Here is a 19,260-nt window from a genome sequence, read left to right on the forward strand (position 1 = left end):
TCAAGACATAATGATAAATCAAGTGTTTATATTAACCATATATAGAATTATCAACTAGACTAAAAAAAAAAACCTACCTTTCTACTACCCACAGCTAATTCTCATATCAATAATTGTCAGGAAGTTCCAACACCTTTAGTGCTGGCAGGAAATATTTTTAAAATATCATATTATAGATTTAACACCTTCCAACTTGACTTCTGCTTCACTGAGTTAAATACTATTTGTGCAAAACACCCAAACTCATTTATTTTGAGTTACATCTGTATTCAACTTTTATATATTCATGAGCAACACAGGCCCCCAAAATTATATTTTTTTATTAAATTCATGAAATAGTATGTTTATTATGGTAATTTGTCCCTTGATTCAAAAATATTAAAAAAAAAATCATAATTTTTCTTTTAGGCCTGGATTTTGAGTAAAGGGGGCTTTACACACTGCAATCTCGCTAGTGGGATCACTAGCGAGCATACCCGCCCCCGTCATTTGTGCGTCACGGGCAAATCGCTGCGCATGCCGCACAATATCGTTAGGCCCCGTCACACGGACTTACCTTCCCTGCGACGTCGCTGTGGCCGGCGAAGTGCCTCCTTTCTAAGGGGGCGGTTTGTTGAATGTCACAGCGACGTCACACGACAGGCGGCCAATAGAAGCGGAGAGGTGGCGAGCAGCCACAGGAAAGACACGTCCACGTCATTGCTGGAGGTCGCAGGTACGGTGCTGTTCGTCGTTCCTGGGGTGTCACACGTAGCGATATGTGCTGCCTAAGGAACAACAAACAACCTGCGTGCAAAAGCAGCAACGATAATTGGGATTCCAACAACCTTACAACGATCAACGATAAGGTGAGTATTTTTGATCATTAGCGGTCATTTGTATGTTTCACATGCAACGACGTCACTAACGAGGCCGGATGTGCATCACGAATTCCGTGACCCCAACGACATCTCGTTAGCAATGTCGCTGCATGTAAACCCCGCTTTATATGCATTTCCATCATTTAACATTTTTATTTTTAATAAAAATAAATTAATTCATTTTTTTAATTATTTAAAAAGAAATTTGTTCAATTTTCTTAAGTATTTAACGGCAAGTGTGTCTATTTTTATTTCATAACGGTAGTCCGTTAGCATTTTTGGGCTTCATTTCGGCCTTCAAGTAGCACAATGTCATGATGAAACCGCTCCCCGTGCTCAACACTTTCATCTCATAGGTTATTGAAGAAAATATCTAAATGAGGTCCAGGAAATGTATCTTGATAGATATATTGCATCCGAATTCTTTGTAACATTGTAATAGCAGTCACTATAGGTTAGTGCTTTATGGTTATCAATGAAGTTCACCCCTACATTTTTGACCAATTCTCGCGCCGGTGCATCAGTCTCTTTTTTTGTTTCAAAATCAATGTCTTTCATAATTTCCCTTATTTGTGGCCCCACAATATTTTGGCTTTTTTTGTGGAGAGTAGAGATGAGTGGTTCTATAGAGGTTCGGTTCACCGGCAGAAAACGAGCCAAGCCTTCACTGCCTCGAGCTTGACCTGAACCCCAAAGCAAGTAACTGATTGGCAGTTTGAGCCCCCACCCACAAATAAGCAGATCACTTCCGGGGGAGAGTGGATGGACTTTTTAAAAAAATGTTTTTGGTTTGCACACTACATGTAATTGTGCTGATGTTACCCCCAGTGTGAGCCGTTCAAACACTGCAAGTGGCTCACACAGGGCTGAGCACCAAGCGTACCTGAGCAAAGTGATGCTCGCGTAAGTGACGTTTGCACATAAAGCATCCAAACCCCGAACCCGAGCCTTGATTTTTAAGTTGATGTTCGATTTTAAAATCAAACCTCAGGTCTAGTCATCTCTAGTAGGAAAGGAAAACTTTTTCTGGAGCTATCAGAGGCCGATGAAGGACACATTTTCTTCAAGGAATCAAACAGTTTTTTGTTGGCCTCTGGTTTTTTGTGAAATGGTTTTTTTTTTTTGTGTGTTCTTTTCTGTCCCATTCCCAGAGAAAACAACAAAACTTTGTAAAGCCAAGCTGAAACCTAAGTAACAAGGTTTTTACCTTCAGAGCACCAGAAATGTCCCACTTGGAGTTTTTGTAAAGGATTTTTGGCAGTAGAAGATGCATATTTTCATATGTATCTTTCAGACTTGCTGCATAAGCAAGAGGAACATATGGATTTTCTGCAGAACTACCCATTTTAAACTGATATTTGAAAAGTCTATAAAACACCTCTATTTTGAGGACTGTGCTCATGTCCCATCGCATCTAGCAGAGACTTTGCATCCTTGCAGTACATTCAGTTCCATTGAAAATAAGTTCAAGTTACTGCAGTCTATGGCCGAGAGAACATATTTTAGCTCCCTTCTCCAGCAAGTGCCAATCTTTGAGCCTCAAATCCAAAAGCTCTGCCTGACTTTTTATTAGGTTCAGATCATGAGCTAAATCATTTAGATCAACCTGGTTTAGTTTTGAGACTCCCCAGACTCATACAATTATATTCCCAAATATTTCTTTATTTTAAGTATATAAATTAAATATCCACACCTACAGTGAATTAATTATAGTACATGTACCTTTGGTATCAAAGACAGTTCGCATACATATAGCATACAGTAGTTTATAGTACATATAGGTCCTTGATAACAAGGAAATTTGCATATAGCATACAATGATTATTCAACATAAATACAGGCCGCTCACTCCAGGATTATGGATAATGCTTCACAAACACTTAACTTGTGGGCTTATATGCTCTTTCCCATTATACTCATGGCAGACGCTATTATGATTTAAGCAAGTCCAGAATAGGCAAGCATATAGAATCCAGTCCCAGTATATTCAGAGTGAGTTTGACATCAAGCCTGTTAGTTTGATCTTCACTCAACGCGTTTCCCCACATGAATTATTGTGGTTCATCAGGAGGCTACAAAAAGCAGAATATAGTCTATCAGGTTTGCATATTTGTATCATTAAAAATAACACATGCATGTGTGGAAAATAAACATAGACATAGTCAATATACATTGTATCTACTTGCCATAACAAAGAAACAATAGGGTATGCAGATCCACAGAGTCTTTCCTTAATGGAATCGGCGGTAGCACAGAGCGATCCTGTCAAGATAAAAAGCCACTTCCGTCCCTGGAGACTCTATGGATCTGCATAACCGTGGAGGTTTAAAAAGCCGGCATAACTTAGATCAGCTGCGTGCCCCTAGGTAAGATGGGCTGGCGCGTCATAATGCCGCTATTGCGCCTGCGTGCAGTAATTAAAACACTGCAGCTGTGTATCATGAATAGTTTATGAACGATGTCCGCGCGCGTGCGCGGCGCATGACCCCACCGCGCATGCGCGAATCGTCACCATGACGTCAGCGCGCATGCGCAGTGCATCGCACCGCGTCCCGCAGGTGCACATCCATCTCAACTCGGACAGATTAGCTGCGGCCTTCCGTGTCTCATAATGCCACATCAAGGCTAAGTGTCGCATATGCCCATCTGATTACCCGCAATAAATATGCATAAATCGATAAAATACCGGCAATCACAGTGGCAATGTTAGTGCGCATGCGCGATGCGTCATCTCTGACGTCATAGCGCATGCGCAATACACCACATTCCGCCACATTCAGCCGTCTTGGGCAAATTACTATTGCGCCTGCGTATCGCAGCGAACCCTTGCGGTTACATATTGGCATATGATCTCTACAACGCCAATATATATTACAAGATGAAGCTTGCTTTATATATATAGCAGGTATAGATCATATAACTATTTTCAGTATATACTACCACATCGCTATAGGGCACACAGATCTGATCTTTACATAGACAAATATGCACGGCAGATATATTTCATGATCATAAATTAGATCTCTGTTGCATATATTTCTTTTACATAATCATACTTATATATATTCATATATTAATCAATGTAGCTTATTAAACAACATAAAACAGGGGCCCTGTGTAAGATTAATAACATATACATAAACAGGCAACCCTAGATGCAGAAATTTTCTCCAAGACTGATCATTAATATACTCCAATTTATCAAAGCAAGAAGATAAATTTATAATTCAATATTTTCCAAAAATTTGGATGAATGCCATAGGCATTCTATCTCTAATGTTATAGCGTTAAGGATATTAAACAGATAAGTCCTTAAGTACTTTTACATAGGTAGGAAACAACTAAAAGAGAGCAGTTCGTTAAGCCCTTTTGGAGATAAGGAACCCATTTTAAAAATCCATTCAGATTCTTTCTGTAGTAGAATTCTATCGAAGTCCCCCCCCCTTGGATTACGCCTTACTACTTCAAGTATAGAGAATCGGATATGCTTTATATCCCCGTGATGTATGGTATTTATATGCCGGGAAATTGGGGTATCCCTTTTATTCCGTATATCGGATAAATGCTCCCCTACCCTTCTCCGAAATTCTCGTCTTGTTTTACCTACATAATCAAGGGGGCAGTTGCAGGTGGCTCTATAAACAACTCCTGTAGATTTACAATTACTAAAATCTCGTAGAGTGAAAATTTTTCCTGTTGCTGCACTTCTTACTATTTTACATGAATCCATAGAATCACAATAACTACAGGTCCCACATCGGAACATACCGCATATCTGCCTGTCCAGCCAAGTCCCTAACGGACGAGGTCCTTGATATATGCTATGCATGAGTCTATCTCCTATAGTTTGGCCCCTTCTATAGGTAATGCATGGATTGTTTGGAATATATTTGGCCAGATCTCTATCTGCCTTTAAAATATTCCAATGTAGATTTTAAAATACAGGCCTCAGATATGTTTGGAAGATTCCTGGACAGAGGGTACCCAAAAAGAATCTTACAGCAATCCTATGCATTTGCCAGAGATAGTGATAGACATACACTTATGTCTTCAAAAAAGAAAAAGGAGGATTTGAATATTACACGTATTATCGGTACCTTTGACGTCCAATCTGAACGGATATTTAGAATTATTAACAAACATTGGAATATTTTAAAGGCAGATAGAGATCTGGCCAAATATATTCCAAACAATCCATGCATTACCTATAGAAGGGGCCAAACTATAGGAGATAGACTCATGCATAGCATATATCAAGGACCTCGTCCGTTAGGGACTTGGCTGGACAGGCAGATATGCGGTATGTTCCGATGTGGGACCTGTAGTTATTGTGATTCTATGGATTCATGTAAAATAGTAAGAAGTGCAGCAACAGGAAAAATTTTCACTCTACGAGATTTTAGTAATTGTAAATCTACAGGAGTTGTTTATAGAGCCACCTGCAACTGCCCCCTTGATTATGTAGGTAAAACAAGACGAGAATTTCGGAGAAGGGTAGGGGAGCATTTATCCGATATACGGAATAAAAGGGATACCCCAATTTCCCGGCATATAAATACCATACATCACGGGGATATAAAGCATATCCGATTCTCTATACTTGAAGTAGTAAGGCGTAATCCAAGGGGGGGGGGGGACTTCGATAGAATTCTACTACAGAAAGAATCTGAATGGATTTTTAAAATGGGTTCCTTATCTCCAAAAGGGCTTAACGAACTGCTCTCTTTTAGTTGTTTCCTACCTATGTAAAAGTACTTAAGGACTTATCTGTTTAATATCCTTAACGCTATAACATTAGAGATAGAATGCCTATGGCATTCATCCAAATTTTTGGAAAATATTGAATTATAAATTTATCTTCTTGCTTTGATAAATTGGAGTATATTAATGATCAGTCTTGGAGAAAATTTCTGCATCTAGGGTTGCCTGTTTATGTATATGTTATTAATCTTACACAGGGCCCCTGTTTTATGTTGTTTAATAAGCTACATTGATTAATATATGAATATATATAAGTATGATTATGTAAAAGAAATATATGCAACAGAGATCTAATTTATGATCATGAAATATATCTGCCGTGCATATTTGTCTATGTAAAGATCAGATCTGTGTGCCCTATAGCGATGTGGTAGTATATACTGAAAATAGTTATATGATCTATACCTGCTATATATATAAAGCAAGCTTCATCTTGTTATATATATTGGCGTTGTAGAGATCATATGCCAATATGTAACCGCAAGGGTTCGCTGCGATACGCAGGCGCAATAGTAATTTGCCCAAGACGGCTGAATGTGGCGGAATGTGGTGTATTGCGCATGCGCTATGACGTCAGAGATGACGCATCGCGCATGCGCACTAACATTGCCACTGTGATTGCCGGTATTTTATCGATTTATGCATATTTATTGCGGGTAATCAGATGGGCATATGCGACACTTAGCCTTGATGTGGCATTATGAGACACGGAAGGCCGCAGCTAATCTGTCCGAGTTGAGATGGATGTGCACCTGCGGGACGCGGTGCGATGCACTGCGCATGCGCGCTGACGTCATGGTGACGATTCGCGCATGCGCGGTGGGGTCATGCGCCGCGCACATCGTTCATAAACTATTCATGATACACAGCTGCAGTGTTTTAATTACTGCACGCAGGCGCAATAGCGGCATTATGACGCGCCAGCCCATCTTACCTAGGGGCACGCAGCTGATCTAAGTTATGCCGGCTTTATAAACCTCCACGGTTATGCAGATCCATAGAGTCTCCAGGGACGGAAGTGGCTGTTTATCTTGACAGGATCGCTCTGTGCTACCGCCGATTCCATTAAGGAAAGACTCTGTGGATCTGCATACCCTATTGTTTCTTTGTTATGGCAAGTAGATACAATGTATATTGACTATGTCTATGTTTATTTTCCACACATGCATGTGTTATTTTTAATGATACAAATATGCAAACCTGATAGACTATATTCTGCTTTTTGTAGCCTCCTGATGAACCACAATAATTCATGTGGGGAAACGCGTTGAGGTGAAGATCAAACTAACAGGCTTGATGTCAAACTCACTCTGAATATACTGGGACTGGATTCTATATGCTTGCCTATTCTGGACTTGCTTAAATCATAATAGCGTCTGCCATGAGTATAATGGGAAAGAGCATATAAGCCCACAAGTTAAGTGTTTGTGAAGCATTATCCATAATCCTGGAGTGAGCGGCCTGTATTTATGTTGAATAATCATTGTATGCTATATGCAAATTTCCTTGTTATCAAGGACCTATATGTACTATAAACTACTGTATGCTATATGTATGCGAACTGTCTTTGATACCAAAGGTACATGTACTATAATTAATTCACTGTAGGTGTGGATATTTAATTTATATACTTAAAATAAAGAAATATTTGGGAATATAATTGTCTGTTACTGATGATACATATTCCCTAGGCCCAATAGCCAACGTTTAACTATCCCCAGACTCATAACCTAGAAAATCAAGATGTTCTCATTCAGCTTCTTCTTCAATAAAATCAGCGTCTCAATATTGGTTTTGATCCTAGGTCCAAGATGTTGGTGGAGTGGGGACTGGCAGCTCTGAGCTATGTGGCTCCACCCTAATTCCTGAAGGAATATTCGGATATTCTATTAAATATTTTTATTTAATTGTTATTCCAGCATTCTTTGTGATATAGTAAGAGACATCTGTAGAATGGTCTCTTGGCTCTCTCCATACCATTGGAACAACAAATGCCATGTGTCGCGGTTTACAATTGAGCCAGCTTGTGTGAGGTGTAATGTAAGATGGGCAACAAATACCGGGGGCCCAAAGTTTGTCCTGATCTCCAATTATTTAGTAAAAATACAGGAAATAACTTTTCTTCATCAATGGCGTTATTCTCCTCTGTGATATTAAAGTAACTTCATCACAAATATAGCAAAACATTTTTGGGTGGTTTACAGAACTGCGCCACAAGTTTATCAAAATGTCCTATGGCACAAAAACAACAGAATTAAAATTAAAAACACTTTCAAGTAAAAGAAAACTTAGCGATAAAAATACAACTGATAAACAACAAAGGACAATGAGATAATAAAGCTTTTTTGTATGTACTGTATTTTCTGATTATAAGACGCACTTTTCCTCCCAAAAATTTGTGAGAAAAATGAGGGGTGCATCTTAAAATCTGAATATAGCTTACCAGGAGATGAATTGGTGCGGAGCTGTCTGTGCAGCTCTGTGTGCGAGTGCCTGTCGGTGCGTGTGGGAGGCCGGGTGCCTGTCGGTGCATGCAGGCGGCCAGGTGCTTGTTGGTGCCAGCGTCCGGCTGCCTCTCTGTCCCGGAAACCAGCTGCCTCTCTGTGCGGGTGAGCGAGCGGTCTGCTGGCAGCCACTCTGTGCGGCCGGGTGGCTGTGCAGACTGCAGTGGCTGTGCGGCGAGTGTCCCTGTCTGTTTGCGGTCCTGGCTTCAAATGATGATGCCGGGAGTCAGCACATGCACAGATGGAGCTCTTGGATGAGAGCTCCATCCGCGCATCTGCTGCTCCAGGCACCATTTCTTTGCAGCCCGAACCGCGAACAGACTGGGACACTTCCTGCATCAGCCTGCTGCTCCACACAACCACTGCAGATTCCGCTGCCACCACTGACCTGCCGCTGCCACTGCTGACCCACCACTGCCACCACTCACCCACCATCACCGCCACCACTGACCCGCCACCACCACTGCCTTGCCACTGCAACCACTGACTCGCCACCACTACCAGCACAGCCTCTGCCTCCTGTGACCCTGCACCGCTGCCTCCCCCCTCTGGTAGAACAACACCAGAGTATAAGACGGACCTCATTTTTTTTTTTAACTTTTTTTATCTCTAAATTTGGGGTGTGTCTTATAATCCAGTGTGTCTTATAAAAAAAAAATACGGTAACTCGTAAAACCACAAATCACGCAAATCTCTAAGATTAGTCAACCTTGGAAAGAACTCGGAAGTCTGTTTGTTACCAAAGAATGAAAACAAATTAACTTCCTAAAACACAAAAATACTTTAAGAACAACCACCAGTACACATCAATGGGGTCCTAATCTGTAAGCTTTGCCCTGATGGTAGGTCTTGAGAGGAAAGAGGGAGATATGCATTAAACAGTTCCCTTTCTGTCACTCAGTTTTATTTGTCTTCGGGGGGAAAGATGCTGCCAGTCTTTCATATGTATTAGGGCTCACGGAGAGATAGTGGTCTGCCAAAAAACTGCTTGGCCAAGAGTCAGCTGATGTGAATCTCCACGCCAAAGGGGTAAAGGTTACAGCTGATGGAATATTATCATAAAAGGAGAAATATATCTTTTCCAATAGACTATTCCATTGGCTTTAGACACCAAAAGTGAGATTGGTTCCCATCAAAAGCTATGAATTATATTTCATCCTAGATTCTTTCTACTACAGTATTAAAAAATAGTTTTCTGCTGGTTTTAGGGAAATTATAAAGTCACTTTCGCAATAACTTTGACATTTATTTAAGACAGTTTCAGTTAAACATGGATGGTCGTGTGTATATTAAATACAGTCACCGTAACTGAACTCTGTGACATTGTGATATTTCAGAAGTTTTGCAGCTAAAATATAAGAAGTTGAAAGTGTGCAGAAAGGAAATTAAAATGGATAGACAATGTTTAATTCCTTTCCAGTTACCCTAACATATGCAACAGGAAGCAGCAAAAATTACTCTCCATAGATATGTTTATTAAAGGGAATCTGTCAAGTGGATTTTGCACCTTAATCTGAGAGCAGCATAATATCAAACACTCTGATTCCAATTATGTGTCACTTACTGGGCTGCTTAGTATAGTTTTGATAAAATCACTATTTTATCATTAGGAGATTATCATTAGATGACTACTTGGTGTGCTACAAGGTAGTTCAGCATATTCATGAGCTCTGAATAACCCCGCCCTCACCACAGATTGGCAGCTTTCTATATACACTGTGCATGGGCAGAAAGCTGTCAATCAGTGATGTGGGCGGGGTTATAGAGCTCCACATTTAAATAAATGTTTGATTGGCAGCAGAGAAAACAGCAATAATAGCAAGTAGCCCAGTAAGTGTCACGTCACTGGAATCAAGGTCTCGGTCCCTACACAGTGTTGCTCTCAGGTACGGTAACAAAAACCTTGTAAGATGTTAAATACTGTTTGTATAGAGTCTAGTGCAAGGGTACAAGGGAAACACAGACACAGGTTTGCTAAACAGTTCTTGTATTACTTCATACAAGTAAGTGCACAAAACATGAAGGGTTAACCAGTTGCAGGGTGCAGAGGCTGGGAACAAATTAATCAGGAATGGATCCTCAAAATTCAGCAGAAGTGTCAAAGTATAACTCAGTCTCTCTTACTGTACTTGTAAACGTCCATGGCAGAGCAGAAAGGTTCCTGTGTGGACACGAGTTCCAGGGATCCAAAACAGAGGATGGCAGAAAAGTAGTTCTTCCAAAGACTTCAGGAGATCAGGTTACAGGCAGACTGCAAACAGGATTCAGAAGCATTGGTCCATCAGCTGAAATGGCTTAAGCAGGTAATTGGCAGGGAACAGGGCGGGAACATAGAAGCTGAGGAATCCATATTGACTGAGGGCAAAAATGAGGGCAACAGAACAAGAAGCAAGATGGCCTATGAAGAAAAAATAGATTAAAGCAAAATGACAAAACAAGGCAAAAAGACAGAGAACCTCACAAACCTGTTGACAGATTCTCTTTAATAATTTTTACCATTTTTATGTAACTATTTTTTGTGATTTTTCTACACTTTATAATACTGGTTGTCTAAACACAGAACATGAAATATAAAAAAATAGAGTAGACATGGGAATACTGGCAAAAAATATTACATAAGAAATATAGATTGGTTCTTTCTTACTTTTCCAGCTTGCTCAATATATCACAAAATCGTCCAATTATAAAATGGTTGAGTTGGAAGGGACCTCAAGGGCAACACCTTGCGAGTGCAGGTTTTCCTACCATCCCAGCTATATGTTTATCTAGTTTCCGCTTGAAGATTTCCATTGATGGAGAGTACACCACCTCCCGTGGTCACCTGTTTCACTCTTTGACTGCCCTCACTACCTCCCGTGGTTACCTACTTCACTCTCTGACTGCTCTAACTGCCTCCCATGGTAGCCTGTTCCACTCCCTGATTGCCCTCACCACCTCCTGTGGTTGCTTGTTCCACTCTCTGACTGCCCTCACTGTCAGAAAGTTTTTCCTATTGTCTAATCTGAATCTCATTTCTTTTAGTTTCATCCCATTGTTTCTTGTACTTCCTTGTGCTAATGAGAATTGGGCAGTTCCCTCTGCACTGTGACTTCGTTTCAGATATTTGTAGACCGCTATTAAGTCTCCTCTCAGCCTTCTCTTTTTCAAACTAAACATCCCTAGTTCTTTTAGCCGTTCTTCATATGACATGATTTGCAGATCTGCTACCATCTTGGTTGCTCTTCTCTAGACTGGTCCACTATATCGATGTCTTTCTTGAATTGCGGCTCCCAGAACAGTACACCATATTCCAGGAGGGGTCTGACCAGGGCAGAGTATAGGGGAATAATTAAATCTGGCAAGATGACTTTATGTAAAATCTGTTGAACTTTCTGGATAATTTGTACCTATAAATTTCTATAGGTTTTTGAGAGGAAATCTTGTACTGCTACTCGTGCACCATAAATTACCCTAAATAAGTTTTTCCTATCTCACATTTCATTAATTAACACATTTAGCATATATGTTTAGGCTGATGGCAAAAATAGCTATAGGTCCCCATTTACCCAATGAAGACCAAAACTGTGTCCTTCCGGTTTCCGTTTATGGTGTATAATTTTGTCCAATGGCCAATGTATGCCACCTTATGAGTAGACAGGTGCTCTAATTGTTGGGCATATACGCTCCATGTGTATCTAATGTATATCTTGAATAAGATGTGAAAAGAGGTTAAGATCCTTAGCATAGCTTATCAATTTGTGAATCCTGGGGATCCAAACAACCAGCACCCCTATCGATCAACCAATTCCTGTGGCAAATAGATGTAAACAGATAAGGATGTAGGAGACACATCAGTGTGTTTTGCATTAATTTTGTCAGAAATATTTAAAGCAATTGAATTATTAAATCTAAATGAAATCTTCTCATGTCTTCTAGGGATGGACCAGATCAGACGTCCCCGCAGATTGGGCAGTTCAGTGGTAATACCGCTCTAGAGTCTGTTTATAGCACTTCAAACCAAGTTCTGATAAAGTTCCACAGTGACTTCACAACCAGTGGCTTCTTTGTCCTCAGCTATCATGGTGAGTATTTGTTTTTTCTAAGATTAAGGGGGCGAGTTATAAAAGTGTTTTTGATAGAAAGCTGTTGTAAAATACCTTAAAAAGTTTCAAAATTTTTGCAAAATTTTATATTTGCAGTTTTCACACCAGTTTCAATCAGCAATGCCAAAACTGGCCTAGCTAGGAAGGAATCATGGGGAGACGGGCAGGACAATGCCCTCCCGTAAATTCAGTAAAAGTGAGGAAATATGTTATGCCAGATATATTACCCCACTCCTTGAGTGGACAACGTCAACATGTATCATGCACTTGTTGCCCGAATCTAGCCAGGGTTATTTGACTCTGAAATGCTGCGGCATTCAGGAGAAAATGAAAGGGAGACTAGTCAGACAGTGTTCTCCATGCCTGCAACCCTTGATTAACAAGTCTATGCCGGCATGCAAGTAAAGGGTGAGATCTGTCACTCCAGGGTGACGTGAAACCACCCACCTGTCCAGTCTAGTCTCCTATGTGACTTGATCCTTAGCAGCTGTTTCAGTATGGTTTTCTCTGAAATGCTGTAAAGTTTCAGAGTCAAATATACTGTGCTGAAGTCATACAGCCAGTGTCTGAGACATGCATCATCATATATCAGTTGTCAGGTTCCTTTAATGAACTCGGAACATTTTATTCTTGCACGCCCCTCATTAATACTCATATACAAAACGCTAGGTTTAATGAAACAGGGGCCTTCCCCATTTGTCTTAATCATCTTCATTATATAATATCATGATTCATATGATTAAATAATTGATTCTTTGACCTAAGACATAGTTTAGGGGATATAGTCCCATCTTCTGTCTCCTGAAGTAATAACAGTATATCCATTGAATCCTATTTTAGCAATCTATTGTAGATAACAGGGTCTGATTTTATATCTTTTAGCCCTTAATATAGATGATCTGACTCCTCTGGAAAGGTCACTACTGAAAAGAAGCTTCCGGACATGTCCAGCTTTGCTACCTCAATCTTCCTACCATTTCCTGCCTAAAGGGTACTTTACACGCTACGACATTGCTAACGACATATCATCGGGGTCACGGTGTTTGTGACGCACATCCGGCATCGTTAGCAACATCGCAGCGTGTGACGATCGCAAAAACGGCAAAAATAGTTGATCGTTGACACGTCGCTCCTTTTCATAATATTATTGGTGGTGCATGCCGCTGATTATTCGTCGTTCCTGTGGCATCACACATCGCTGTGTGTGACACACCAGGAACCACGAACATCTCCTTACCTGCATCCACCAGCAATGAGGAAGGAAGGAGGTGGGCGGCATGTTCCGGACGCTCATCTCCGCCCCTCCGCTTCTAGTGGCCAGCCACTTAGTGACGCTGCAGTGATGTCGCTATGACACTGAACGCACCTCCCCCTTGAGGAAGGGATTGTTCGGCGGCCACAGCGATGTCACTGAACAGGTATGTGCGTGTGACGTTGCAATATTGTTCGCTACGGCAGCGATCACCAAATGTCGCACGAACGACGGGGGCGGGTGCTATCGCGCTTGACATCGCTAGCAATCGCTAGCGATGTCGCAGCGTGTAAAGCACCATTTATTTGACTAGATTGTTAGATTTAAGCTCTACATAGCAGATATTGTAAAGTGTCTCCAGGAAATTTGATTTGCATCACATTTTTGTGTTACGTGAATTGAATGAGTTCCCATTGATATCTCCCAATCGCACAGAAAAGGGTGGACTATAAGTATGGATACACCCTGGGTGGGCCATAAGTATGGATACACCCTGATAAAATGGAAGTGGTTGCTGATATCCCCTTACTGTTTGTGGCATATTAGTACATGGGAGGGGCATAACATTTCAGGCTGGGTGACGCCCATGGTGGCTTTCTACAAAGCCGCCATTTTGAATTCAACTTTACTCTTTTTTATCAAGGTGTATCCATACTTATGGCCCACCCTGTACAATAAACGTATTGGTCATAAAGGGGTTAAAAAGCAGTGAAACATCATACTCACTTTGTATCCACCTGTTCTTGTTGCTGCGGCTCTCCACCAGATCCCTTGTGACTTCTTTAAATAACCTCTTGACTCAACTTTCCTCTTTAATTGTCGACGGTGCTTTTGGCACCGGTTAGCCCTCAATGAATGTTATGACACCATAATTTCAAATGTTCACTGAGGTCTAGTCAGCACCAGTAATGCCAGGGGAGAGGAATCCAGATTTGGAAGTCCAAGCTTAAGGCGAACATATCATTGGTGCAGCCTGTTTAGCTGCAGAAAAGCCCAAGAGGTTCGGGGGGCCCTTTTCTACCTCCAAAGCAGATGACATTGTGTGTATTGATGAGCTCTTGGGCTGCAAAGGGACCATATATTGTTCTTACACAAAGGCCTCTTCTGTCTTTGCCCGTTAGTGGTCCAGACATTAGCTGGAGTGACTGTGACAGGTGAGTGGCTGGATTAGTCAAATATTTTATTACTTTTATTCCCTTTCTAGTCCATATGAAAGATACAAATTAGTGGCATGCTGGCCCCCGTTTTGCTAGATTCGCAAAAATTAAAAAACACAAAAACATACAATTCTCTTGAGTCCCCAAATGTTGGAAAATCCTAAACAAATTCAATTTGTTTTAAATCAATTTGCTCTTCACTGGTTGCCAACACTTTAGCATGAAACTGTCACACTTGCGAACACCGACCGTAAAGGGCCCTTGAGCAAGAATAATATATGGGTCCTTTGCAGTTCAATAGCCTATTATTATGCACAATCCACCTATGTTGGAAGAGAAAATGAGCCCCTTTTTACTTTGGGTCCCTGTGTGGCTGCACAGGCTGCACCAATGATATGGCCGCCTCTGAGCTGTCAGCTATGTAGAGGGGAGTGCACACCAACTCTATTGCACAGCTGTCTTTCTCCCACTTCTTCCTTTTAGAAGCACTATTTAGCCTACACGGTAAGGCCGGCGTCACACGGTACGATCTATCGTGCGATCGCATGAGAGATCGTACCCGCCCCCCTCGTTTGTGCGTCACAGTCAATTAGTTATCCGTGGCGCACAAAGTCGTTAACCCCCTGTCACACGCACTTACCTCCCGGACGACCTCGCTGTGGGCGGCGAACATCCTCTTCCTGAAGGGGGAGGGACGTTCGGCGTCACAGTGACGTCACACAGTGGCCGCCCAATAGAAGTGGAAGGGTGGAGATGAGCGGGACGTAACATCCAGCCCACCGCCTTCCTTCCTCATTGCCGGCGGGACACAGGTAAGCTGTGTTTGTCATTCCCGGGGTGTCACACGGAGCAATGTGTGCTGCCTCGGGAACGATGAACAACCGGATCACAGAAGGAGGAACAACTTTATGAAAATGAACGACGTGTCAACGAGCAATGATAAGATGAGTATTTTTGCTCGTTCACAGTCGTTCGGAGGTGTCACACGGTACGATATATCTAATGATGCCGGATGTGCGTCACAGAATCCGTTACCCCTACGACATATCGCCCGATATATCGTACCGTGTGACGCCGGCATCAGGCTATGTGCCCACGGGACTCTGTAACTGTGGATTTTGCCTCAGAAAACCTGTGGATTTATCTGGATTTTCTAGATAAATCCACAGGTTTTAGCGAGTACAGACACTCCCCATGTTATCCTATGGGAAATGGGGAGTGTCTGTGTCCATGCTGCGGTATGTACGGCTGCGGAATATGCTGTGGATGTCCCGCAGTCGCACATAGCTGCATGTCAATTATTCCTACGGAAATATCTGTGGAATTCCTGGCCCTTCATTATGGAGATAGAGGCCAGGACTTCCGCAGGTAAGTCGCATGAATGTCCGCAGGTTTTCCACAGCTATTTCGCTGGAATCCCGCAGCTATGTATAGCTGCAGAATCCTGATATGCAGATATATCCGCAGGTGCGAGCTCCCATGGGCACATAGCCTTACTTGTCCAGCACTGAGCAAATAACAGAGTTTGCAAGGAGCAGACATGCCTTCCTGCGCTATACACAACATGGCACCATGCACTGCAAACACAAGATAGAGACAATAGAATGATGATGTTTGAGAAGATCACTAAGATTCAAAAATATTAAGCAGTAATTTTATTTTTTGCATTTGGCAATAAAAATGAACAATCATTATAGACATCCACTTGATTTAGGCGTGCACAGTAATCATGCACTAACCATTCTAATTGTTCATATTCCAAATTATGAGTCTGATATATCTATGTATACAATAACCACGCAGTGATCAGATCGAGTTGTCACGATCAGAGCAGGAAATAGACTGCTTTAATCATGGAAAATCAAATACATCTATAACTGTCTATTGGGAAAGACTTAGGCATGCTTTGCACACTACGACATCGCAGGTGCGATGTCGGTGGGGTCAAATTGAAAATGATGTACTTCCGGCATCGCATGCGACATCGTAGTGTGTAAAGGCGCGATGATATGATTAACGAGCGCAAAAGCGTCGTAATCATATCATCGGTGCAGCGTCGGCGTAATCCATGATTACGCTGACGCGACGGTCCGATGTTGTTCCTCGTTCCTGCGGCAGCACACATCGCATATGGGATAGGATATGCGGAAGGAAGGAGGTGGGCGGGATGTTTACATCCCGCTCATCTCCGTCCCTCCGCTCCTATTGGCCGCCTGCCGTGTGACGTCGCAGTAACGCCATACGACCCGCCCCCTTAATAAGGAGGCGGGTCGCCGGCCAGAGCGACGGTCGCAGGACAGGTGAGTCCATGTGAAGCTGCCGTAGCGATAATGTTCGCTACGGCAGTTATCACAAGGATATCGCAGCAGCGACGGGGGAGGGGACTATCGCACTCGGCATCGCAGCATCGGCCTGCGATGTCGCAGCGTGCAAAACTCGCCTTAGTGTCCTTCAAGGGTGTAATTAATTATATTATTATGTTTCCAAGCAATGAGTTCTTAGAACATAAATGTAATATTAGGAATGGATATAGCACTCAGACATATGTTACAACACTTCCTGATATTGTATTTTTCTAAGCTGCACGAGGCATTATTTATATATTTCTTAATTCGGTAAATTCCAGAGCCTAAAATATAGGCAAAATGTCTTTTCAATGTCTGTGAAAGCAGATATAGTTGCAAGCACCATCTTGCCCTGTATTTTGGATATCTTCATATAATTATGTCCATAACACACTGATAAATCAATCTCATCTGCAATGAAGTCAGTTGTTTTTAAAGTTTCTGTCCACCCAGTTACAACATTAATAGGACTTTCTGTACAAAATAAATGACTGTTCAAGAAAAGCCCAACCACTTGGTGCATCATGGCAAGGCTGAACATTTTAGTGCTCTAGCCCACCTGCTAGTTTCCCATCTGTCCTCCTTTCTCTCTAGCCTCTGTGTTGCATTGTTTATTAATGGCTGTAGAATGAGTTAACTGAGATAGTGCAGTGATCTCTTACTGATTCGAGTTTATAACTGCTTAGCTCCTTTCTTCTAATGCCGGCGTCACACGATACGATATATCGGGCGATATGTCGGCGGAGTCACGTCGTTAGTGATGCACATCTGGCATAATTTGATATATCGTAGCATGTGACAGCTACGAGCGACGGTGAACAAACAAAAATACTCACCTTATCGTTGCTCATTGACACGTCGCTCATTTTCAAAAAGTCATTTCTTCTTCTGTGCGCCGGTTGTTCATCGTCCCGCCGGCAATGCGGAAGGAAGGAGGTGGGTGGGATGTTTACGTCCCGCTCATCTCCACCCCTCTGCTTCTATTGGCAGGCAGCTGTGTGACGTCGCTGTGACGCCGAACATCCCTCCCCCTTCAGGAAAAGGATGTTCGCCGCCCACAGCGACGTCGCTCAGCAGGTAAGTGCGTGTGACGGGGGTAAATGACTTTGTTTGCCACGGGCAACTAATTGCCCGTGACGCACAAACGACGGGGGCGGGTGTGATCGCTTGTGCTATCGCACGATAGATCGTCTCGTGTGACACCGGCATTAGCTCCTGTCAACTGATTTATGACCACATGAAAATCGAATTGAACTTTGTGTTCATATATCAGCTGGGAAGAACTCAGGAGGAAAATAAAGAGTTTCAATCTACTCAGTATAAAATCACCAATGGATTCTCATTTAATGCATTCTGCAGCCAGTAATAGGCAACGCAATATAGAGGATATGGAAGGCAAATGGTACAAAACGTTACATGAAACCCAATATATAAAAAAATAACAGTTAAAAAATGCCCCAGAAGTGTCCATATCCTGTAAATATTACCCAGTGCATCTTGAAATCAATAGACTGTTCACATAATGCATTTTGAGTGCTTTAGAGATGCTTTTTGGTGCTTCCCTTTAGACATACTGTATGTCCTGAATTGATGATCTACATACTTATAAGCTTAAAATTCTTCAATGGAGTATTTGTATTATTTTCCAAAACCAGAAATTTCTATTAATATCTCAACAGAAGACTATAATAAGAGGGAATTTATCAGTTATTGTAGTGTTTTTGTTTTATTTTATACTTATAAGCATAGATCTATAGATGTATACATATACCTCAACAATAAAAATAGAAAACTATCGTATTTTCCGGCGTTTAAGACGACTGGGCATATAAGATGACCCCCAACTTTACCAGTTAAAATATAGAGTTTGGGATATATTGTATATACTCGAGTGTAGGCCGACCCGAGTAATGTCCCCATTGTTTAGTAATGTTCCCTGCAGTAATGTCCCCATTGTTCAGTAATGTCCCCTGCAGTAATGTCTCCATTGTTTAGTAATGTCCCCTGCAGTAATGTCTCCATTGTTTAGTAATGTCCCCTGCAGTAATGTCTCCATTGTTTAGTGATATCCCCTGCAGTAATATCCCCATTGTTTAGTAATGTCCCCTGCAGTAATGTCTCCATTGTTTAGTAATGTCCCCTGCAGCAATGTGCCCATTGCTTAGTTATGTCCCCTGCAGTAATATCCCCATTATTTAGTAATGTCCCCTGCAGTAATATCCCCACTGTTTAGTAATGTTCCCATTGTTTAGTATTATCCCCTGCAGTAATGAGCCCATTGTTTAATAATGTCCTCCTG

At 41.8% G+C, this 19,260-nt stretch overlaps 1 protein-coding gene across 7 annotated transcripts in view; it reads left to right on the forward strand.

Annotated features, from left to right (window-relative positions):
- Positions 1-19,260, forward strand: part of CSMD3 (CUB and Sushi multiple domains 3) — a 2,007,504-nt gene that overhangs the window by 1,661,636 nt on the left and 326,608 nt on the right. For all 7 annotated transcript variants that reach the window (XM_075352941.1, XM_075352934.1, XM_075352935.1 and 4 more), the window contains one exon: positions 12,041-12,186. In XM_075352941.1, the coding sequence (XP_075209056.1) occupies positions 12,041-12,186 (146 nt within the window). The remainder of the gene's footprint in view (positions 1-12,040; positions 12,187-19,260) is intronic.

Source organism: Anomaloglossus baeobatrachus, chromosome 6 (assembly GCF_048569485.1).
Source record: "Anomaloglossus baeobatrachus isolate aAnoBae1 chromosome 6, aAnoBae1.hap1, whole genome shotgun sequence".
Lineage (NCBI taxonomy): Eukaryota > Metazoa > Chordata > Amphibia > Anura > Aromobatidae > Anomaloglossus > Anomaloglossus baeobatrachus.